This window comes from Castor canadensis, chromosome 4, assembly GCF_047511655.1.
Source record: "Castor canadensis chromosome 4, mCasCan1.hap1v2, whole genome shotgun sequence".
Lineage (NCBI taxonomy): Eukaryota > Metazoa > Chordata > Mammalia > Rodentia > Castoridae > Castor > Castor canadensis.
In genome coordinates this window covers 25,720,945-25,746,443 of record NC_133389.1, presented here as the reverse complement: position 1 = coordinate 25,746,443, position 25,499 = coordinate 25,720,945, and the positions used below count along the sequence as shown (strand labels likewise).

Sequence of the window (25,499 nt, the reverse complement as noted above, 5' to 3'; positions counted from 1 at the left end):
GAATGTTTTGAGCAGTAGTAGTATGTCCATAGAGGACTAACTGCTCAAATATTTAAGAATTTTAATTTTAATAAATATTATTGAAGTAAATGTACATTGTTGGAATGAATAAAAACTTCCCAAGGAAACTACTTTGATATATATATACTGTATTTCATTAGTTTTAAGATGCTGACTTTTTCAGTTTTTATAACTTTGAAGTCATGCTGTCTCTTTAAAAAATGAAGAGTATGAATCATATTGACATGAATTCTTTCCTGGTGTTACATAAAATAATGGCGTCAATTTTTGTGTAGCTGCATTTACCTCTTGAATTTTTGGTGTCCTAGTTTCAGTGGAGAGATCTTGATCTTGCATTAACACCCTCTGCTGTTCAGTGAGGAAAGTACTTTTTCATTTCTTTCTTTTCCTGAGAATGGGGGTCGTGTTGTGTTGTTTTGGCTGGCCTCAAACTTGTTATCTTTTCCCTTAGCCTCCTAAATAATGGATTACTAGAGAAAAATTTAACATGTCTTCATGTTTTAATAGCAGTTGTTCAAATTGGCCAGTTGTACTTAAGCCGTGCTTAAGCTCTAGATTAATTATGAGACAAAAAATAAAGCTGGCCCAAGAAGACGAACTGCTGTAGGATCTTGCCATCCTAGAGGGATTCCCAGTATCTTCCTTAATCTCCAAACTTATGTGAGGACATAACATTTTCCCATAAAGTGGTATATTGTGCAATCCACTTACTAAGGCTATTACATTTACTGGTGCCACAAAAGTGTTTTATTGTGTACTCTATTATGGTAACATGTATGACATTAGCCATAAATTAACATTAATCTTCAAAGAAACAAACTTTTTGCCACAGTTTGAGCTATGTTTAGAACAGGTAGAAAATTATAGCAACTGTCTGTAGGACAGGAAATCTGTGTAAGTCCAAGATAGTCAGCTGGGCCATTAGCATAGTTAACTTGCTACTTACTATGCTGAGTATTGCTTTGAAGTTGAAAGCATGCATGTGGTGCTGAAGTAGTGCTGACTGTACATCACGGACCTCAGATTGCCCAGTAAGCTTCGCGGGTGATGTGTCCACTAATGCCCAGGACCTAATGTAAAGAATAATCAGTCATTAGTCTTGGTGTCATGAACATGTTCGGATTTGAGAAAAACAAGACAAAGCAGTAGCTGCACACTTTAAATAACTGCTAAGTGTTTAGGTGTCTTGGCACTTGCTGTGTCCTGTGTGGAGGTATGTCAGTTTTCTGTAAATCATCTTTTAACCTCACCTTAGTGGCTACTTAGCGTGATTTGATTATTCCTTGAGCATCCAGGGAATAAATTATCCTTTTTGAGCATTATTGTTTTCTTCTTGCCCTGTCTTTTTTTGTGGGGTTGTGGTGGTGATAAAAGATTTTGTTTTACAAATTAAATTTCTAGTCCTTTGCAATTGCAAGGACATGTAATTCTTTTAGAAATAGTGAAGGTGAATTAAGGGTGTAGCTCAAGTAGAGCACTCCTAGCAAGCACACGTCCCAGTACAATGGAGAAAAAAACTGTGAAGGCACCAAAAACATTTATTGTATGCTATTATAAAGCATAGTACTACAAAAAATTGGGAGACTTTCCTTTTTGTTACTCTGTTTTTTGAGATAGGCTCTTGCCATGGCCTTGAACTTAGTGTGCAGCCCAGCTGGCCTCGAATTTTTGATCCTCTTACCCCAGCTTCCAGAGTGCTAGGATTATAGACCTGCCCCACCAGGCTCAGAAAGGCTTTTGTTTAACAATGCAACATGACGTTTTTTTTCTGAAATGATAGTGCAACTATATCGTATGCCTATTTTATAAACTGACTGCTGGTGAATATTACAACATAATAAAAAAAAAACATGGGTTTTGGGATTTTAAAATATTTGTATTCAAGTTTAACTGCTACAGATTTAATGTGCAACAGTTTCAAAGGACTTGAAAATATCAAACGCTTAGTTTCTGATTCTTTTAATTAGTGGAATGAAGATGGTGACAGTACATAATACTGGAGTTTGAACTTAGGGCCCTGCACTTGCTAGGCAGGCAAAAAGTTTATTAATGGACATTTTTCAACATTATTTAAATGCTTTCTATGCATGAAACCAGCCTCATTTGAATAAAATAACCAGCCTCATTTTGGTGAAAGTAAATGGTATCTTGTTCTTGGGTAATTTATTGGTGTAATTTACTGCCAGACTTAATTTTGTGTGAGTTCACCTTAGTTTTCTCATCCACTTTGTGAAGTAACAAAATTCAAATTATTTCTTTTCACTTTCAGGGAAGGTGTTTGTTTGCCAGTGGCAGTCCATTTGGGCCAGTAAAACTCCAAGATGGACGAGTCTTCACACCAGGTCAAGGAAACAATGTCTATATTTTTCCAGGTAAATGCCACCATTATTCATATGATAGATCAATAGTTAATTACATAAAGATACTTCATAGAATTCTTCAGAATTTAAGGTTAAAATGAGCAACAAAATTTGCAGAATTTTGGTATGTTTACATAGGGAAACTCAAGGAATCCAGCAGATCCATCTTACACTATTTTCTCTAAAAAAAGTATTCATACTGTTAACTAAACTTGTTTTTATTCTAGAAATAAAATGGTACATGGTTGTTAAAAATGCAAAGGAACAGAATTGTGTAACACTATTTGACCTTCTGTATCTTCTCTTGATACTTCCTCATCACTTCCCAGATGTAACTACTGTCATGGTTTGCTGTGACTTTGTCTGTGATTATAGTCATATCCACTTATTTCCCTTTAATGTGATTATTCTAAGTCAACTGTGAGCTTCCCACTGTGACGATAGGTAATAGTGCACATGTCTTCTGATACCTTTCTTCCTCTACCACTCAACTTGTCTTACTACTTTGCCTCTCCTGAGTAGTTACCTTTGGTTTTGTTTGTTTTTTTCTTTTTACCTTTGTTTTTATAACATATATAAGGAAATTTTTTTGGCAGTGTATGTTTTTACTAGCTTGCTAAATGAAAAAAAAAATTGACATTTAGTTTATCTTATTCTGCCTCTCAATTCTCATTTTTGGTTATTAATATTTCCACATTGTGGAAAATTTGATTTTTTTGAAATAGGGTCTTACTGTGTAGCCCAGGCTGGCCTTGAACTTACTATCCTCCTGCCTCAGCCTCTAGCGCTTGGATTACAGGCAAACTTTTTTACATTTACATTGTTTTTGTTCATATCCATGCTTTGTCTGTGGCTTGATGATGATTATTCAAAACAATGATTATAAAAAGAAAAAAATCCACAATAATGTAAATGTTATTTATCAACTAGACTGTGACTTGATGAGTGTGCTGGAATACACTAAATCTTGAGTACCATTAACTCTTTGACACTCAAAATATTTCAAGTATAAAGCATAATGAGTCCCCTTTTAATCTTTTCCCAGCCTTCATTTCTTTTTGGTAACACTGCAACAAACAATTCTTATATCCCACCTTCTCTTTCCTAAGAGGTGTGCTAATCCATTCTGTTTTGTGATTCTGGAATATACCTTTGAGCAAACTTTTTTTTTCCCTAAAGAACACATAAAAACTTCCTGAGTTTTTACAAATCTGTAAAGTAATTTTGTCCTCTTACTTGGTAATTTGAGTAGAGATTTGTAAAGTCAAGAGAGTCGTACTTAGATCTTTGCACGCTGTCCTTCACTCACTTTCAGGGAAGGCCTGTGATGGCTGGTGAGAAATCTGAAGTCATTGAGATTCTTATTCCTTTATACATAGAAGTTTTTCTCTTTCTCAGTTTTTACAGTTTTGTCTTTCAATTTCTGAAAGGTTATTGGGATGCATGTAGGTTTGGGTTCATTTCCATTTATTGTGTGTATATGTGGGTGAGCCATTTCACTATGAAAACACATCTTTTTAAAAAAAAAATTTTACTTTTTTTTTTTTCCCATTTCTTTCCTTCCATAATTTTTTTTCCTCATAGAACTTAGTTAGACCATGGTTGCATCCCTCTGTTGTCATTGACTTTCAAATTTTATATTTTTGCCTTGCTTTTTTTATTCTATAATGTGGAAGGCTTCTGTGGTATTCACTCATTCATCTATGTCTGCTCTGGTTTTTTAGCACTTCAGTATATGTTTTAAGTCTTCTTAAAGCAAAACAGATATCATATAATTTATTTGTAACTACTTCAGTATTATCTGCCAAACTGAGTATTTTAATTTTTTAAACCTAAGCACAATACTTACATCACACCAAAGGAGAGTAACAATAATTGCTTAATAGCATATGTTATCAGTTGAGTGATTGAACAGATTTTTTTTTTTTTTTGGCAGTATGGGTCTTGAACTCAGGACCCCAACACTTGCTAGGCAGGCACTCTACCACTTGAGCGACTCTGCCAGCCCTTTTTTGTGTTGGGTATTTTCAAGATAGTGTCTCTCAAAACTATTTGCTGGGGACTGGCGTTGAACTGAGATCCTCCTTATCTCTTCCTCCTGAATAGCTAGGATTATAGATGTAAGCCACCAGCACCTGGCTAACAATTTTTTTTTTTATTCCTAGTACTTTTTTGATTTTAGAAACAATTGTTTTTACTAGCTCCTTTAGAAAAAAAAGTTGCATGATTTTTCTTTCATGTCTCTAAAGATATTTCTTCCTTTGTGCTGTTTGCTTTCTTGTTTCCATAAATTTCTTATGACCTCAGTTACCCATTTTATTCTTTTTATTTTTTGCATTGCTGGGGATTGAACCCAGGGCTTCACACATGATAAGCAAGTGCTGTACCACTGAACCACACTTATTTTGAAGAAAGACTTTATTGAGCAAAATAGGGGTTTGGCATGAATTCCTTTGCATGTGTGTCTTCTTTCCTCTTGTAGAGGAAGGCTCTAATTAAGATCAGACAAGTAGATGCATAGCATACATAGGCTGTCATCAGGCAGGCATGTTACTACTAGTGTCATAGTAAAGATATTTATTCCTGTAATTCCAGCACTCAGAAGGCTGAGACAGGAGGATCTCAAGTTTGAGACCAGCCCGAGTTACATAGTGAGTTCAAGCTGAGACTCTGTCTCAAATAAAACCCCAATAAATATATAAATAGATAGATATTTAGCCTGTCAGTATCCTAATGCTTTTTTATATAACATTCTTCTTTTCCCCCAATGTGGTTGTGGTTGTCTTTTTTTTTTTTTTTTTGGTGGAACTGAGGTTTGAATTCAGGGCTTCAAACTGAAGCAGGCACTGTATCACTTAAGCCACACCTCCAGCCCATTTTGTTCTGGTTATTTTGTAGATGGGGCCTCATGAACTACTTTCCCATGCTGGTCTCATACTGTGATCTTCCCAATTTTAGTCCCCCAAGCACTAGGATTACAGGAGTGAGCCGTCAGTGCGCAGCTGTGTTTGTCTCTTGACACCTAGAAACTCCCATCATCAATAATTTCTTTCTACAAATTGATAGTATTTAAAAATAAACCTATTCTATCTGATAGTATTTCTATACATAAAGGCTTGAGAGGACTTTCTCATGCTCTTAACAAGCCCAAGCCATTTTTCATGTCGTACTTGACTGTTAAGGAATTTGACAGTTGATTATTTTTATGCAACATTTTGTTTTTATTAGCATATTACAGTTGTACAAGAGATACATTGTGATAGTATACATCTTAATTGTATTTGCTCCTTCCATCTTTCTCCTTTATGCCCCCTCCTCCCCTTCTTAGAATAATTTCAACAGGTTTCATTGTTCTGTTTTCATACGTGAATATAAAATACTCGCATATTCGCCCTCCTTCACCCTTTCCTTATATCCTCCCCCTTCCCACTGATACCTACTCCTGGACAGGACCTGTTTTACCTTCCTGTCCTTCATTTATTAAAAAAGAACATTTTTGTTAGTTTATGATAGTTATATGGAAGGGGGGGTGTTTCGTTGTGACAATTCCATATATACATGTTTTATATTCCGAATTGGTTCATCCTCTCCATTATTCTCCATCCTTCCCTATCCCTCTCTTAATGGTGACCTCACCAGGTTTCATTGTTCCATATTTATACTTGTATAAAAGTATGTCAACCATATTCACCCTATTTACTTTATTTACCCTCCCCCTCTCACTAGTGTCCTCTCCTGTTTTACGTTTATGCAACATTTTAAAGTTCTGACTTTAATGAAAATTGCTAACATTATAAATGTAGACATGAAAAACTACTTAGCAGCAGAGGTAAAAATGGATAGGAGAATTGACTGAAAGTCTGTACATAAAGAAAATAAAAACTTAATGCTCTGATAATGTTAGATTTACTAGTCCTGTCACCACAGCAACTGGATAACATTTTTTAGAAAGACAAAGAGGAGCCTAAAGCCTAACACTATATTGACTCATAAAATGGGGAATTCCAGATGAGATTAGGGAAAGAACCAGAGTTTAGAAAGGTGAGCCAGCATTTGAAGCCAGCTTTGCATTAAAAGCACTCTGTGATCAGGAAGTGGCCCAGAAGTAAAGCTGTGTTTTTCATGGAGAAAGGACAATATTAGCACCTCATCCACGTCTGGTGAACACCCTGCTGCCAGGGCTGAAACCCTTCAGGACTGTACCTTGGCATGGGGTGAGGCTTGCAGCAGTGAGGGCCATCTCAGAAACCTCAGGACTTTTGTTCTGGACCTCCACGCCCCAGAAGCAAACAAAAACCTTCTGAATAACACTGTCCTAGTCTTCAAATTCTTTTTATAAAGAAATGCCCAAATACAACCCCCATTTTAAAAAGAGAAGCCAAACCCAGCAGAAACCACAAGAAAAACAGGCATGCTGAAACTCTGCATGTAAGACAGTGCTTATTATGTTTATAGAGAGGAAAGCATGCTTGAAAACTTCAGCCAGAAGTCACTAGATTCTAGAATTGAAAATAGTAATCTAAATCAAGAATAAAATGAATGAGGTTTATAGCAGATTAAACCAATGAAAAGAAATAATGCAGAATAAGCACAGAGAGAAAAAAGAATTCTTGGAAGAAAACAAGTGAGAATGAAGCAGAGGCAGGAGCTGTGAGCTGCATGGCTGAGGAGTTCTTAGTACTGTTAAGTAGTAAGCAGTGCTCAAGAACGCACTGTGCAAGTAAACCCATGCCCAGGAGCCTCCTTGTGAGCCTCAGAAAGCCAGAGTGAGGAGAAGATACGAAAGCAGCCTGGACACAACTATTTCCTTCAAAGGAGCAACTGTGAGGTGACATGTAACTTCCCAACAGCAGTGAGATGCCCAGAGGCATAATGATATGTTGATACTGCTTGCAGGAAGAACTCGCCAGCCTAGAATTCATCACTGATTATGGTATCCTCAGGTATCAATTTCAGCTAAGGCAAAATGAAGAGTTGAAGCAAAATAGACAACAGAATTCACCATCTACAGACTTGTAGGAAAGGAAAAGAAACCTTGGTCTTTAGGCAGAAGGAAAACAATGCCAGATAGAAGCTCAGAGATGTAGGAAGGAATGAAGAACAAAGAAAGTTGAATGTGTGGGTAAGACAAAATGAAGGTTGTTTATAGACAGCAAAACAATGACATGGTGTTTTTGAAAATTATGGAGCGTGAAGGTGCATAGCAATATTTCTGAGTTAAATACAATGAAAATATTATGAGATGCTTGTGTGGTCCATCAGGTACATTAAAGTAGGGGTCAGGCAGTGTGATGCACATGTGTAATCCTGGCTGTTAGGGAGGTGAAGATCAAGGCCAGCATCAGCAAAGAGATGCCATCTCAACCAACAATCCAGGTATGGTGGTGCACATCTGTAATCCCAGCTACGAGGGAGGCAGAAGTAGGAGGATTGTGGTCCAGGGCTGGCACAATATATATATGAGAAACAACCAAAAGCAAAACAAGGTGGCAGCATGGCTCAAGTGATAGAATGTGAGGCCCCGAGTTCAAACCCCAGTAATATCAAAAAAAAAGAAAAAAGGAAATTTTTATAAAAGGTACAAGTTATAAATGTTAGAGTAACTGTTAGAATAGTAGAAAAAGTTTACAAGAGAATGTTAGGGGATAAAATGAAATTTTTTAAAAGAGGCAAGAAAGTAGAGAAAAGGAACATAGAATAGGCAAGACAAATAGAAGAAGACAGTACACCTAGCCTCAGACATTTAAATATCTACCTTCAATGGAGATGGACAAAATGCTCTACCTTAAAAAACTATCTCTGTGTGTGTACGTGTTTGTGTGTGTGTGTGTGTGTGTGTGTACGTGTTTGTGTGTGTACATGTTTGTGTACGTGTGTGTACGTGTTTGTGTGTGTACGTGTTTGTGCGTGCGTGTGTGTGTGTGTGTGTGTGTGTGTGTGTGTGTATAGAAGCTGCTTTAACAATCATGTGACCCTCCTCTAATCCCTGGGTAATCAAATGATCACCCTTCCCATCTCAGCCAAAAATGGTAGGATATTTTTTAATAGAGTAAAACAGAATATCTAAAGTGGGAGATACCACACACAGGTGAGGAGCTAGAAAATACGAAGGGTAAAAGAAACCAGGTCACTCTACTTGCTGCTCAGAGCAGAGGGTGGGCACCTCCACCCTCATGCTTGCAGCTACCACCCTTTTTTTGTTTTGTTTTTTAAGTTCTTTTTAAGTTTAAAAAAAAAAAAACCTGTAAATATCTTCATGGAGAGAAAATGTTATATTCCAAAACAAGACAGAATTTTGTTCCTAAATAATGTATACACATGTAAGTAAATGTAAAATGATAAAATTTTAAAACACATCCTAAAGTTAAAAAAATTGTTTTAAAAAAAAACCTGGAAAAAGAAGCTTTTGAAAATGAAAAGTTGGCAGTAGAAAAATTAAAAGAACAAGGTTGAGGAAGTCATCTAAGATAGGAGATGGAAAATAAGAAAATTAGAGTGTAATTCATGAGGCACAATATTAGAAAATAGAAATTTCAGGACATAAGAACAGAAAACTGGGAAGAAGGGCATCATCAAAGCTTTCACAAGCATTTCCTAAAGTGGAGGACTGGGGTTTTTCGACCTGAAGGGCTCGCCACTAAAAGTCAAGTATGGTGATAAAGACGCTCCCCAGGCAGTTAGGAAAATCACAAAAACAAGATCCTGCAGGCTTCCAGAGATGAAACCAAAGACAGTCACCCAAAGAGAGTCTGCAATCAGATTGCCATCTTGTCACCAGCACTGAGGGCCAGGTACCTAACAGTTCTGGAGGAAATTTCCAAGCTAGAATTCCAAACCTAGTAGTCTGTCTAGAATTTGTAGACAGACTATGAAGTAAGTGGAAAGAAGTAAACACATTTTCAGAAACGCAAGGTTTCCAAAAAATGTATCTCATTTCACTGTTTTTTAGAACACAACAGGAGGAACTTGCCTTGCCATAATGTAACAAAAAACTTTTCTTAGAAGGGGATTTAGGAGGTGACTCAGAAAGAAGCAGAGTCCCCATGCTGATAATGCGGCTTCTGGAATGGCAGCTCTGAACTGGAACAGAGAACGACTTGACCAGATTGGAGCTTCCGCAGAGGTTTATGCTGGAGGGTGAAATTAGAGAACATAGGAGGTTGCCACAGCAGAAGGTGATTTAGACAATTGAAATAAAATGTCAACTACTGAAAAATCAAAGTAAAGGGAACAACAGAACAATAACCAGAAAAGACAAAAAATTACGCAAGAAGAAAAGTAATCAATCCAGTGTTAATACATGACTTAGATGTGAATAGCATTTATGAAGTCGTAACAACATACACATTGTCGATGGAACCAAAATTATATCCTAACTATATTTGGGAAGAAAAGAGAGAAGGCTAGAAATATAAAACAAAGCTAAATACTTATTTCTCATAAGAGGAAACTGATGATCTCCAAAACTCAAAAATCAGAAGAAAGACAAGCAAGTTAAGAATGAGAGAAACATTAAAATAATGAGCTAAAAGAATCGAAAGTAATTGCTCTATAGAGCAAGAAAAGGAGGGTTAAAGGGTTGGGAACTGGTGTTTTTTGTCACAGATTGATGAGTTGTATGCATTTGTAATTTTGATAAATAATGGAAAGCCACTTATTTCTAAGATTATTTCTTCAATGAGTAGGAAACAGTTAACAAGGATCATTTGATTTCATTTTAATTCAGATTTTTGTTTTTTAGGGGACGGCGTATTTTACCATTTATTTGCTTCAGGATAGGAGTTTGGCCCCTTTCATAATTTGAAAAGTGCCTTACTAAATAAACTTTAAAAATGTATTCTAGGTGTGGCTTTAGCTGTTATTCTCTGTGAAACCCGACATATCAGTGACAATGTTTTCCTAGAAGCTGCAAAGGTAAATGTTTTAAGTGTTGTTTATTTTGTAAAGAGTAATTTATAAAGATGAATGGATCTTACAGCAGAGAGAATGGGTTAAATCTGCCTTCTTAATGAAAAGAAAGTTATCTATTCATTACTTTTTTATTTGCTACTTCTACATTAATTTTTTTAAATAATGACTTCAAATGTCTATAAGCTATGAATCCTTTCCTGTTCATAACATCTAAATTGTATCTATTTTACATAGACATATTAGTGCGTATGTATATGTAATATAGAAGTAATATTTTGACAGCATAGATGAAATACAACTTTTTCCATATCTGTAATAGACAAACACTGGTATTATTTGGTGTATTATACTGGAACTCCTGTTGGCGCTCTGGTCGGCAATAGGATGCTGAAGAACTCAATTTAAATACAAATGCTGGTGTCTGTTTTCTTAGCAGCTGTTATAATTACACCAAGCTCTATAAGTACTAAGCAGAATGTACCAGAAAGTCTTAAACTTGGTCATTTCTTTATTGTTTAGTGGGGGAAACTTTTCATTCCTCCAGTGCGAGAAATAAGAATTCAGGTCTCTATTTTTCTGAGCCTTCAGTGCTTTCTCCATTTTATTAAATCTGTCTGTTAATTAAACAACACTAAGATGCCGTTTTCTTTTCAGGCACTGACAAGTCAACTCACAGATGAAGAGTTAGCCCAGGGAAGACTTTACCCACCACTTGCTAATATTCAGGAAGTTTCTATTAACATTGCTATTAAAGTAAGTAATTCATCTCTTCACATAAAATTTAATAACGTTTTCTTGCACAAATAATGCAAGTTCATTAGAGTAAATTTGAAACATTTATAAGGGTACAAAAAAGAAATTTTAGTTCACCTATATTCTTACTACCAGAATATATAGCACGTTACTATTTGGGGCTTGTTACCTCCTAGTCAGTCTCTCTCTCTCTGTCTTTTCAGAATACTAGGATTTGAACTTAGGGCATCACACTTTCTAGGCATGTGCTCTACCACTTGAACCAAGCCCCCAAGGGCTTTTTGCTTTGGTCATTTTGAAGATGGGTTTGCTGTTTATGTGCAGACAGGCCTGGATCATGACCCTCATATTTTATCCTCCCCATCACAGGGATGATAGATGTGTACCACCATACCCAGTTTTTTACCACTGAGATGGTGTCTCAGACTTTTTTGCCCTGCGTGGCCTGAAACTGCAGTCTTCTTGAAATCAGCCTCCTACACCCAGCTTTTGGTTGAGATAGGGTCTCAACCTCCCCAGTAGCTAGCATTACAGGTATGAGCCATTGGTCCCTGGCTTGTGTCTTTTTTTCAGGCAGGGTCTTACTCTGCAACCCAGGCTGGCCTCAAATTCACAATCCTCCTGCATCCTCCTTCTCTGAGTGCTGGGATTAAAAAGGAGAGCAGTCCAAAGTGAAAATAAGTAGGAGACAGGGATCTTGGTAATCTCATTGAGGAGTCTGGAATTCAGATTTGGGGGGGGGTGGAACACATGGCTCTGGAGGTAGAGTGCTTACCTAGCAAGTGCAAGGCCCTGAGTTCAGTCCCCAGTACCACCAAAAAAAAAAAAAAAAAAAAGGGAATCTGAAATCCATTCAAGGACTGAACCAGACTTCATATATTTTAAGATAGCATGGCGCTAGTTTCAGCTATAATTCTAGATTTGTCTATTTCTTTTTCAGTTCTAATATTTTTTGTTTGATACATTTAAGATTGCTAAATGCATTTTGCTTTTGTTTGATGGTTTATTCTACATATGTCAGCTTAGTTCTTCTCCCAAAGATTGTTGAAAGATGGGTAATATGGTGTTATACTCCCAACTTTAGTGTTATACTTGTGGATTTATTTCTCCATTCAGTTGCCTTTTTTTTGTCCTTCACATGTTTTGCAGCTCTGTTGTTGAGTGCATACATATTTAGTATTATTATGTGTTGCCTTTTGTTGTTCTTGTATGTGTGTATGTGTCGCCAGGGATCAAATCCAGGGCCTCCTGCATGCTAAGCTAATGCTCTACTGCTGTACTACATCTTAAGCCACTCTACAGAATTTTTTTAGTTTATCTCTTTTATATAGCTTTTTTAGTGGTTGCTCTAGGTATTGCATTGTGTGTGCATAACTTACCACAGTCTATTGCTATTGTCATTTTATCATACTGGATATGTTTACTCTGATTTTTGTTCATCATCCCCTCCCTCCCTCCCTCCCTCCCTTCCTTCCTCCCTCCCTTCCTTCCTTCCTCCCTGTTCCTTCCTCCCTTCCCCCCATCCTCCCTCCCTCCCTGTCTCTTCTTCTTATACCCTTTGTATTTAGAGAAATTCTTTTAGGGTAGATCAGGTGGCTTACTCTTGTAGTTTTCTTTCATCTGAGAATGTCTTGATTTCCTTGTCATTCCTAAAAGATTTGCTGGATGAAGGATTCTGGGTTGACAGTTTTTTCTTTCAGCTCTTGAAACATAACATATTGTTTCTTCTGCCCTCGTGGTTTCTGAAGAGAAATACACTCATTATAACTCTTTTTCCTTCTAGTTAAGGTATCATTTCTCTCCCATTGCTTTCAAGAATTTTTTGTCTTCATAATTTTAATTATGATGTCTCTTGGTGTGGAATTACTTTGGTATAGCTGATTTGGAGTTTGCTTTTCAAATCTGCAGTTTATATCCTTTGCCAAATTTGGGAAGTTTTCCGATATTATTTGAGTACTTGTTTAGCCTCTCCCTTCTTTCTTCTCCTTCCAGGACTCTGATGACATGAATGTTACATCTTTTGTTATAATCTCACAGCTCCCTGACACACTGGGATTTTTGTTGTGGCTTGTATTCTGTTTTTCCCAAGTCTGTTTTTTCTTCTTTTTAGATAAGTATTATCCATATTTCTGTCTTCTGGTTCACTGATTCTTTCCTCTGTTTCTCCATTCTGTTAATCTAATCCACTAAATTCTATACTTCAGTTACTTGCATTTTTCAGATCTGGCATTTTCATATGGTTCTTTGGGTGTTTTTTTTGTTTTTTTCTTTTTTAGGCAGGGTCTTAAAGCCTCTCAAGTGTTCATGTGGTTCTTTTTATTTTGGTGGAACTAGGGTTGGAACTGAGGGCTTCATGCAAAGCAGGTGCTCCACCACTTCAGCCACACCTGCAGTCTATTTTGCTCTGGTTACTTTTGAGATCGGTTCTCATGAACTGTTTGCCTGGGCTGGCCTTAGAGCTGTGATCCTCCCGATCTTTCAGCTAGGATAATAAGCGTGAGCCATCAGCACCAGGCTCATGTGGTTGTTTATAACTTCTCTTTTTTTATTGAAAGTTTCTATTTCTTTTCTGCAGTTTTTAAATTTTCATTTGTATCAAGCATGTTCATAATTGCTTTCTGAGGCTTTTTTTTTTTTAAATCATGGCTGCTTTAAAATCTTGTCAGATAATTGTAATATCTTTCTCATCTTGGTTTTGACATCTACAGTTGTCAAAACAGTTTTTTCCTACAATTTGGTTATCTTCCTGACTTTTGGTATGATAAGTAGTTTTTGTTTTTTTGTTTCTGAACCTTACTTAAGTCTTTTTAAATGACTTTCTCTGAAACTGCTTTGGCAAAGGAAGAGGAGTGTGTGGTCTTGTCACTACAGGTGTAGATAGAAGTGCTGGTTCCCCATTCAGCCCCTTGAGACTTGAGAAGGGAGCTCTCTGTCACGTCTACTCCCTCCTGACAGTCTAACAAGTGTCCTTCTGGTCCTTTGGCTGGAGAAAGCAGCCATTTGTTGAGGCTTCTTCTGTCTGTGCCTGTGGGTGTTTGGGGGCTGCCAGTTTTTTCATTTCCAAATCTGGGGTACATGAAGCCAAAAGAAAACTACCATGTTCTTCATGTCTCAGGATCCCTTGCTGGTCTGCCTTCTTTCCTTGTCTTAGACTTGTCTTATGGTTGTTTCATTCATAACATCCAGTGATTTTAATTGTACTAAATAGGGAAATATTTTTACTTCATCTTCCTGGAAAAAGAAATCTTTGCTTATCTTTTAATAGTTTCTTTTTTCCTATTTAGAACAAAAACTGAGAAGGGCAGTTTGGGCAACAAGCTGTACTGACACATGTTTATTTGGTCCTTGGGTTTTTTAATCTCAGGTATTTATTCTCTGCTTGCCACTGAGGATCTAGTTCTTTCCTACTTTTTCTGATCAATCAACTATATTAATATGTTTGTTAATAAACGGTTACCTATGATAGAATAAAAACGATCACATTTTCCACCACAAAATATAATAAGGTAAAGCCCTGGGAACCAGTGATTATTTTGTTATGAAATTTTTCTTTCATAAAACTGAAATAAAAAACTTTAATAGTGGTCACAATTAGGGGTGGAGGAACAAGTCATAACTGTGAATTTTTTTTTTTAACCATATGTCACTACTTTTGAAGCTGAAGTCAAACCTAACTTGAGAATGGAATGGCACTGCCATCCTGAGGAAATTGGTTATACTCATTTGACATCAGACTGAAACTCAGAAGGTTTACTAACCACCAGTCATGGTGTGTGGCTTTGTTGCAGAAATCTGAAATCCACTCAAGCCACCTTATGTCTAGTGTTCAACACTTGATTTATAATGATTTCTATGGTTCTTAATCCAAATCCTGGAGTGAAAACATCTGGCTCAGTTTTGAGCTAGGTTCTCACCCCTACTAGAGCACTATGACTATAAAGTAACATCTCCTATACATCACAGCTCCTAAGACCACTCTTTCAGCAGGGCAGTGGGGAATCCCAGCCTGGGCAAATCACCCAGGTGTGTCTACTGGACTCAGATATGATAGAACTTAAATTTGTGGAATTGAAGAACTAAGGAAATGTTAAAAAGCTAGTAATTCTTCTCTGGGTCACTAGAAGTAAGTAACACACATTAGACTCAAGAGATGAAAGGTGAAATTTTGGGGGGGACAGAGGGTGGTACTGGGGTTTGAAGTCAGGACTTCATGCTTGCTAGGCAGGTTTGCTACCACTTGAGCCACACCTCCAGGCCAAAGGTAAATTTTACTTTGTCTTTTAAACTTTGCAGATACAGTTTTCTGATGTTTTGAAATGAATTAATGTTATTTTTTTCTCTTGAAAAAAGAAAAATACCATTCATTTCCATGTGTTCTAACAGTACTTTATTTCTCAGATAGGATGATTCTCAGCACCTACACAGTAATCTTGTTTTTTTTTCAGGTTACAGAATACCTGTATGCTAATAAAATTGCTTTCCGATACCCAGAACCTGAAGACAAGGCCAGTTATATTAGAGAAAGAGTATGGCGGAGTGAATATGATTCCCTGCTGCCAGATGTGTATGAATGGCCAGAATCTGCATCGAGACCTCCCCAGATAACAGAGTAGAGGCATTCTCACTAGTACTTTTCATGCTTCAGGGAACCCCCTCTTTTTTAGACAAAAAGATAATGTTCTCAGATTTATGGTGTTACCTGTGTTTTGTTTTTCCCTACCACTTAATGCTTGACTTATTTTTTCCCACGAATGTACATGTCTGTTGGAGGTAGATGTGTTCTCTCTACTGTTAAGGCCCACCAGTACCCTACAGTCAAATAAGCGGAATGCTTTAGTCCTGATTTGTAGCCCATAGCACGTCCAAGAGATGTTAAAAATGTATTTGTGGGTATCTTCACTTTTACTCTTGTTTATGCTTGCCAAGGTATTCGTTATTCACTCTTAGAGGTAATTATCTGCCAAGAGCCAGTGGCTCAGCCTGTAATCCTTACTACTGGGGAGTCTGGGATTGGGAAAACCGAGGTTCCAGGCCAGACCAGGCAAATAGTTCTCAAGACCCCGTCTCCAAAATAACAGAGCAGAATGGACCGGAGGTGTGGCTCAAGTGGTAGAGCACCTGCTTTGTGAGCACAGTACCTGAGTTCAAACCTTAGTCCCCAACCACTCCCCCCCAAAAAAAGAGGTAATTACCTTCTTTCAGCCCTTTTAGGCTTATTAAGATAGAACTTTACTTCTGTGGGTATAAGTGTAGAATTTTGAGAAGTCAAATTTTAACCAACTTCCAAAGAAAAATTATCAGTATCTAAAACTTTTTTTGTATCTGCTTCATTTTACCATCATGAATCTGTAATTCCTTTGTAGTAGACAGATCTAGGGAAATAGAAAAGATTTTCCCTGTTTATTTTCTGGTACTAAATCAAGGCTTAACTAACATTATGAGAGCCTAATAGGAACTACTGCTGCCTTTAGGTAAATAAAAGTCATTTGAAACAAGTGTATAAAAATCACTTTTATTTAATAAAAATAATATCTTAAAGTTAATCATTTCAGTTATACTATCTTACTGTCCAACTAGAAATTTAGGCTTATTATGAAAACACATAGTTTCATTTTTCTTAACTCGTAATTGAGGAAGTATGTGGTGTCTCCACATTATGCCTAGTGTCATGTGACTGTCTGAAAATAAATTAGCCATGTTTCACATCAGAGTGAGTGGTATATTACCAGAGAGACTATCCCTTACTCTAACAGTGGCGCTGTTTATTACTTGAAGTAATTGTGGGATTCTCAAGGAGTATGATACATTCTTGAACATTGGTAGTAGTAGTGACAGTGCTTTCTCTACTTAATACATTTCAGAACTAAGTGGGGATGAATAAGGTAGGTGTTCAGACAATGAAATGACATTTTTAATCCCAGAAAAGTGGATAATAACTGCTAAAGAGACCAGTTTACTATGTGGCTTACATATTGAAGATTCTAAGGAAAATCCAAAAGTATCTTGAGAAATAGTGGTTTAGCTATCATACTGGCTTACTATGGGTGTTTTGAGTGGACAAAACTTTTAAATTCTCATTTTGAATAGTAACAACAATAGAGATTATTCATGGTGCCAGGTATGGTGGCTCACACTTGTAATTCTACCTACTTGGAAGATAGATCAGGAGAATCACAATTTGAGGCCAGCCTGGGCAAATAGTTCATGAAACCCCCATCTCCAAAATAACCAGAGCAAGATGGACTGGAGGTGTGGCTCACGCATTAGAGCACCTGGTTTGCAAGTGCAAAGCCTGAGTTCAAACCCCAGTCTCACCAAAAAAAAAGAAAAAAATGATTCATGGTTATATACCCATATAAACATTTGATATTTCCCTGTAGAAAAAAAAGGGGGTTATTTCATTGTTGTTCATCTTCCCTTCTGTCTATAGAGATTGGTTCTAAATATTGAATATATTTTATTATTTTAAGAATTCTTAACATGTGCAAGACTTGGTTCAATGCACAGGACCACAAAAAAGCAAAAAAGAATGTTTGAAATGACATTGACACTCAGTGTAGGGAAATGGTTAATTCATTTAACAGATGAGTAGAGTCAGAAGTCTGTTTCACAAAATAATGAACAAGATCATTTGTTTCTTTTAAGTTAAAGATCAAAGTTTTATGTTTTCGTCAGAGCAAAATCCCCCCTAAAAAATTCTGTGTGAAATCTTGATTTAGTTGAATAAGTATTATAATTAAAAGCCTTTATTTATTTATTTATTTTTGCTTAGCTTATTGAAGGCATGGACATACACTGAATTAAAGTAACTTTACTAAGATGCTTGTTTATTGAACATGACTCAATGGAAACCATTAAATATTTAAAAGAAAAAATAGACTAAATGGAATATAGCCTGCTTATGTAAGGTAAAAAGTTTATATTTCTTTAGTCTTCTTTGGAAGCTACCTATTTTATCATGTTATTTCTTAACTAATATTTTAACAAGTAGGACTGATTGGGTATAAGTTAAAATTTTAACATTTAAAAATACAGGCAGGAACTGTTACCCTTGAGGAGGAGAGAGGAGGAAGCCATAACGGCAGCAAATTGGAGAAGCTAAAACATTTGGGCCTCTTATGGGAGCTTTTCCCTAGCAAGAAGGTAATTATTGCTGGATGCTGCAGGCTCACACCTGTAATTAGGAGGCAGAGATCAGGAGGATCGAGGTTCGAAGGCAGTGCAGGCAAATAGTTCCGCGAGACTGTGACTCGGAAAAATACCTTCACAAAAAAGGACAGGTGGAAGCCCTGAGTTCAAGCCCCAGTACCGCCAAAAAAAAAACCACCTTAGTTTGAAGAACAGCAATGGAGAGTCTCTCCTCCTTTTGCATAGAGAAGAAATTCTGTAGATTAGTTTTCAGTAATTACTTAGGAAAAAGTGCAGACACGTTTTTCTTATCTGCCTGGGTTGTGATGTGATAACGAGGGAGGTTAAGGTTTGTGGACAATAATGGAAACATTTTAGTTTAAATATTTTATAAGGGTGGACTTTCTTTTTTTTTTGAGGCAGGGTCTCCCCACTATGTAGCCCCAGCTGGTCTCAAACTTGTGATCCTTCTGCCTCAAGTCTCTTAAGTGCTGGGATTACAGGTGAGAAGCACACACCCAGCTCAAGGATGAATTCTTAACCAGGAGATTGCCTCAGAATCACTGTGAACCTTTTAAGTGGAGATGCCTCTGATCTCCCTCCCTCCAGAACCCCAAGTGTCAGGGACAGAGCCCTGCTGGGGGCATATTTAGCAGAATCCCTGGGGGATTCTGATGCACACTTATCCCTTGCCCTCACTGTTACCGCCTTAACATGGATGTCAGAATCATCTGGACAACTAACCCATGCTGATGCAGATGCATTTGTGGGCGCCAGGGTGTGGCTTTAGACCTGGCACTTCTGACCAGCTCCAGTTGGTGCCCAGGCCGCTGGTGCAGAGAACACGCCGAGCGGCATTGCTCCACAGTACTTTGGGTGTGCATTTCGAGTTTAGTGCTTACACGCTAGTATATGATTCAGTTTATGTGGAAAAGACCAACTGAATGTGTGTCTTACGCAGAATAGCTTTCATTTAGTTTCATTTTTACAAGATGTTTATGAGGACAAGTTATAGAGCTTGTAATCAGGCTTTTTTCTGAAAACATTAAAACTGAGATACTGTTTGATTCTATATTGTAGATATACAGCATGCTTCTGTGAAATCTAGTAAATATGTTTCTTTTGTAAGAGATAAACTATCAAATGGACATTTTTGTGGGTTTCCTATTTTGTTATTAGCTCTCTAATGACAGGACTTACTTTATCCCTTTGACTTTTCTCTAAATTATCAGCCTCTGGAGAAATAAGACTTCACATTTTTGCAAAAGATTTGCTAATGAATTAAGACTGAAATACAATGATTAAAGAGTGTGAAGCATTAATTACTTCTCCCAGATAACAAAAATCCCAAAGGGGAAGGTGGGGAGTAGAGAAAACCTCTTAGAAAAGATACCTCATCCAAATGCTTGGTAGCTCAAGCCCATTCAGAATCTCTCAAGGATAACTGACACTCAAATAGCTTCAGTGTTCTATTGAACTAAATGGAATCGGCTCTGTTGGGCACCTGTAATACTTGAGAACGTTAATATAAATGTCAGAGATCTTTACTGGGATCCCATTTAGAGGGAAGTCCTAAAACAGAATAGCACCACATCAGAGCCACCTGTGTTTAGTGCAGACATTGCTGACTGTAAGACCATGGCACAGATTTGTTGTCAGCCTCTGTGATTTGCACTTTGTGTGTGTAAGTGAAACCCTCTACAGTTGCGCTAAAGTAACATAATTAATACTTTAAATATTCAAGATAATTCAGCTACAGAAAACTTCCTCCTCATCTGGAATCAGAGTAAAATATTTTAATGTAAGCCAAAAAAACCTGCTTTTTTCAAATTTCAGTAAATTCAGGCTGGCTTAAGGAGAACATCGTTCTTACTGCATAATTCTCTAATCCTTGCTGGGAGTTACTGAAAGTAGTGTTTAAATTTTCAAAGAGTTGTTTTCCTTTCTTAGATAAGGAAAATTGTGTTCCTCAAAGAAAAGCAAATATGAAAATGTGTTCATGGTTTAGTTGCATAAAATGAATATATGAGTCAAGTGGCTTAAATGTATTGTATCTTTGAGTAAACAGTATTTTGCCAACAATGTACTCTTCATATGGCTGTGTCATCTTGTTTTTTTCCAAGTAAAAAGTTGAAACTGCTACTTGGGAAGTTATTCTTATATTTAGTACTACGATTCTCATTAAGACTAAGGTAAATCTGGATATATATTTCTCAGTTTTCAGTATTTTTTTGTTTTATGTTTATTTGCTCAGGGGGATTGTTTTTGTTTGGTGAGTTTGTGGGTTAGTTTTTTGTGTTTGTGGCAGGGGAAAGTTGAAACAGGATCTCACCATGCAGCCCAGGTTAGCCCCAAACTCACTGTCCTGCTTCATCTTCAATAGGATTTACTTTTACGTTTTAGAAAAATTATTTTCCCTTTCCTGACTTTAAATGTCTTTTCTACTAAATCATTGAGTTATTAGCATCATGTTTGGTATACATAGTTGGCCAGTAATGGCTAAATGGTGTGGGTAGCACCTGCTCTGTGCCAAGTGTTCCAAGCATTGCATATCTAATCATAATAACCCTGTTTCTGTCCCTGTTTCACAGACAAGGATAGAAGCACAGAGAGGTTAAATGACTTGTATGGTGAGTGGCAGACCTGGGCTCTTAACTCATACCCCTCTTAGTGAGGAAGGGCCTCTGTAGGTGATTTTATCCAAATTGTCAAGAATAGTTTCAAGTGAAATTTCTTCACTGATTCTTACAAGATTAATCTACAGCTCTATTTAATGATTTTTACTTTGTTTCCATCTTTAATTCTAACACAATATAAGCCTTTTATTTGTTAGTCTTTAACATTTTAAGTATTTGGGTTTGGATTTGATAAATTTCACCAAAGATTCCCAGTAACCAGGTCATTAACATCTTTTGATTTAGTAGTATTCAACTGCTACAATTTTACATCACAATTTCAGTAGGGCTGATAATATATTAACACTATTCACTTTGTGAAGCCAGCCACATGTGACAGTGCATTTATATCATAAGGTAGGTCCTAAATGATCTCGCATTATATGTGTACACAATTTCCATTAAGTGGTGAGAACAGGCACGGTGGCTCACGTCTGTAATCCTAACTATTTAGAAGGCTGAGATCAGTAGGATCATGGTTTGAGGCCAGACCAGGCAAATAGTTCCTGAGACCCTATCTCCAAAATGACCAGAACATTTTGGAGGTGTGATTCATGTAGTAGAGCCCCTGAATTCAAACCCCAGTACCACCAAAAAATAATAAAGCTGAGAACAATTAGAAAGTAATAATATAAAATACATGTATGGAATTGGGATTTTTAGAGACCTACTGTAGCTAAATATTTGACAGAAGTCCTGCCCATATTTTATTATACTTTGTCTTATGAGCTCTAAAGTTAACCAAAATTTTTGCATTCCCTTTATCCCAAGCATGAATTATGGACTTTAGGGAAACCACACATTCACCTGATTGTATATACTCATAGCCTTTTTTGCCCTTGTGTTTAAGATAAGATGATAGGATGACCAGTCTTGTGATTACTTAAGGAATTTTAGCTGAAGGGGAACAACTTGTGTGGCATATATTATACTAGACTGATTTCTTACAGATGGTTTCAAGAATTGGTCTAAAAACTTGTGAATTATTTTTTTCTCTTTTTATGATACATTACTTGTAATAAGATGTGTGTTCTTATATTTTCTTAGTAAAATTTTCCTATGTATAAAAATGCTTGGTGATCTTGTTTTTAAGGGATGCTATGGTACAGGACACGTAAAACTTGGTATTACTATAAACCATAAAACACATACACACTCCAGAATACTTGACCCTTTGGGAATTTATTGTTAGACTTAAATTCACACACGGAATACTGCTTGTGCTCATCTTTTCCCTTTATTTCTTTGTGTTCAGCTTCTTGGTCTGTTGCCTTATTTAATTTAATTAAAACAGTAAAGGAACTCTTTCTCCCCTTTTTTCCCCCACCCCCATACCAAGACTCTTAACATCAAAAAACTAGGTCAGGAGCTGGTGGAGTGGCTCAGGTAGTAGAGTACCTGCGTGGCAAGCATAAGGTCCTGAGTTCAATCCCCAGTACCACCAAAAAAAATAAAATTAGATCAGGAAAAACTATGTTGATAATAAATAATACGTACTGAGTGCTTACCCAAGCCAGTCAGTATTCCAGGTATCTGATACATATTTACTCATTAAACTTCACCATACATACCAGGTGTTAGGGTCATGTTAATGGCAATGCCAGAATTTAAACATTTCCCACTGTGGTTTGACAAAAACTTGGTCCTGTTCAAACCAGACTCCACAACTCTGGGCCTACAGCCTGTGCAACAGCGTGGCTGCAGAACCACAACCATTCTGTCTCTCACTTAGATATAATCAGTAACTTCAAGAAATCCTTCCTGCTCTCTGACATTTCCCCATCCAGTGATTCTGATACCTTTCCTGCTGTCAGGTCTCAGATGTCCTCTTGCATCACCACCACACTTAGCAGATGCCTTGCTTCCAGTTTCACAGAAAAATACAAGAAGACAATGTCTTCAGACTCTCCTGTCCACATCTTCCTAGGTCCTTGACAAGAAAATGAAAAGCAGCAACCCAAGCCAGACTTGGTGTTGGTTAAGAGTCACTTGGACTCAACCTGGCCTTTGTTGAATATAAATCATTTCACAGAACAGAACGTCAGCAAGGCCACTCTGACCTGGATAGATCCAGATAAAAACAAGGCCACTCTAATCATATCTGTATATAGCTAAAACACAGGCATTGTCGGGCTGGTAGAGTGGTTCAGGCAGTAGAGCCCCTGTCTAGCAAGCTCGAGGTCCAAAGTTCAAACCCAAGCACCACAAAAAAAGCATTGTCCAACTACAAAGGGGACCAAATACTCTGTGTCCTAGCTAGTATGGATTGACAATTGATCCTTTATCAATCGTAGTTCTAGCTTCACTGTTATTTGCATTCCCTGTAGTTTATTGAGATTACCATTCAAAATTGTCTCTGCTTTCTCAACACAGCCAATCCAGAGTGAGCACCAACTTCCATGATCCTGCAAAATCACCAAATCAAAATCAAAACTTGCAAGAAGTACTTTTTTGGTGGAGGGTTGGGGGACTGGCTCAGGGTCCAACCCAGGGCCTCACACATGCTAGGCAACCCCTCTACCACTGAGCTACATCCCCAGCCCAAGAGGTGCTTTCTAACCCTCTTACTAAGCCGCCTCACACTTCCCTGCAGTGTGGGTCCTCCACTGTAAGGAGTAATGACCCCATTACTCCTGGAGGCCTTTGGCTGAAGGGCATTGACTACCTGCATCTGCCTAGGAACCAACTATGCTCTTATCAACTGGCACTAAGCCCTTACCTTGGGCACTAGGCCCCATTTTCTCTCTCAACCTGAGGGCTTTGCTCCCTGGATTTTCCCTTCTTGGAGCCATCAGTCCTTCCTCTACTGACTCACTAGCATAAGCTTGCAAATACGCTGTTATTTCTCTCATCCTTAAGGCTCTTCTACTACCTACTCTTGCTCTATACCAGTCAGGCCTTCACATCTATCCTCCACTGCGATGCTCAAATTGCCAAATTCAAAGGTTGAGTTTAAATATCACTAGACCCATAAACATCATTTGACACAGTTGCTCACTCCCTCCTAGCTTTTATATTTACTTTTTTTGGGGGGGTGGGGGGTACTGGAGAGTAGATATAATTTCAAAGTTACAGGAAAGTTACACACATTTAAAAGTGAATTACAGCCACTATAATAGATCATCTATCTGAAATTGAGTTAGAAAATAATCACCACAGATTTGGGGGAAGCAAGGTGTTTTAAAATGCTGTAAGGAAGGAAAGGAAATAGTCAATTTAAATGAAATCTATGTGCCACCATTGAAAAAGGAACCAGAGCAGAGTGAAGTAGGAAGATCAGGTTCAGATGAAGAAAACAAAAGTTCTGTGTTGGTCAGTTATGTTTGAGGTGCCCGTTAATCACATTCTAGGTGCTTAAGCCTCTGCCCTCATGATCCCTTAGAAGTCCGCCCTCTCAACACTGTTGCATTAGGGAATAAGTTTCCAACACAGGAATTTTGGGAACACATTTAATTTACATCATAGACCTCAGCATCCAACCCTACTATTTTGGAGCAATTCCCCCCTATGTATGGAGTTTCAGGTTTGGGGGTGGCTGTCTTCTACTAGAGAAGACAAAGCAGGTGTGAAAAAAACCCTCCTTCTCCCAACCTCATGCCATCCAAGAACACTGGTAAGTATTGAAAGGCATCATGCCACGGCAGTGCCCTAGGAAGGCTCTCGGGTGAGACCTCGCTGTGGTCTCTGTTAGCCCATGTTTTCTGTCAGTTCTGTGGGCTAAACAATCTTCTCTCTGCTTGTTTTAGACAAGATTAATTTCTATGCCAGTAACTAGTACTTAGTAATTAATTGTGACAGCTAATGAAGATGCCAGCTATTTACATATAAACTCATCCAATTAGACTTTGCTAAGCAAATTGAGAATGGGGGTTGTGCCTTTTGTATAGGTTCAAAATCTCTCACCCTGTGCCAGGCCTTTCCTCTATGCAGGTATAGGCAGTGCTTGATTTCATAATCGAATGTTTGACAAATGACTTCTGAATATAATTTGTAAGAGGAAAGTAAAGTCATGGAGCCTGCCTTGTTAGCACTTCGTTGGTTTTGAAACTTGCCCACTACTTCTTACTAATTTATGAGCATAGGCATTACTTCCCCAACTTAATTTCAAGTCAGTTACTCCTGTAGAGGTGGCAATAGGTAGGTTTTCTTACTGGTTCTAGAAGACCATGATTAGATTAATGGAGATTATCTCTAAGAAGAGAGTGAGAGAGAAAAGAGAAGGCAGCTTTCTCCCATCTGCACAAATTGTGTTATTGGATGTGCTGGGTGCCACTTTGAAATGACTCATATTTGAATGAGACTTTAGAAAGAATTTTCAACAAATACCACTTAGTCCTTGTAACAAGAGTTTGTGAGGCAAAAAGAGCAATTATTATCTTCATTTTATCAATAGAAAACAGAGGCTTAAGAGTTAAATGACCCCCTGATAACCCAAATGCAAAGGGGTAAAATCAAAAGTTCTTATCTTAAAGCAATATAGAAATGACAAATGGAAAAATATTTGCAACTCATTTCATGGTTAAGGAAGGTTAAGGTTTAGGTGCTGTATACAAAGCACCTAACACTTGAGAAGTAAAAATAGGTTTTGAAAACTGACTATAGCCAGGCCTAGTGTTCATACCTATAATCCCAGCTACTCAGGAGGATCACA

General features: G+C 37.5%; 2 protein-coding genes across 6 annotated transcripts in view; both read left to right on the top strand.

The window, feature by feature from the left end:
• The window catches only part of Me2 (malic enzyme 2), a 67,744-nt gene that overhangs the window by 39,740 nt on the left and 2,505 nt on the right, over window positions 1-25,499 (top strand). For 4 of the 5 annotated variants that reach the window (XM_074069816.1, XM_074069817.1, XM_074069815.1 and 1 more), the window contains 4 exons: window positions 2,291-2,393; window positions 10,225-10,295; window positions 10,947-11,045; window positions 15,491-20,312. In XM_074069816.1, coding sequence (XP_073925917.1) covers window positions 2,291-2,393; window positions 10,225-10,295; window positions 10,947-11,045; window positions 15,491-15,658 — 441 coding nt within the window. In that variant the 3' untranslated portion in view covers window positions 15,659-20,312. Of the gene's footprint in view, window positions 1-2,290; window positions 2,394-10,224; window positions 10,296-10,946; window positions 11,046-15,490; window positions 20,313-25,499 lie in introns of those variants that run through there. The other variant, XM_074069818.1, reaches the window with a different exon arrangement.
• Elac1 (elaC ribonuclease Z 1) overlaps window positions 10,963-25,499 on the top strand; it is a 33,793-nt gene continuing 19,256 nt past the window's right edge. The window contains exon 1 of the mRNA XM_074069822.1: window positions 10,963-11,045. The gene's annotated coding sequence lies outside the window, so the exon portion shown is untranslated. The remainder of the gene's footprint in view (window positions 11,046-25,499) is intronic.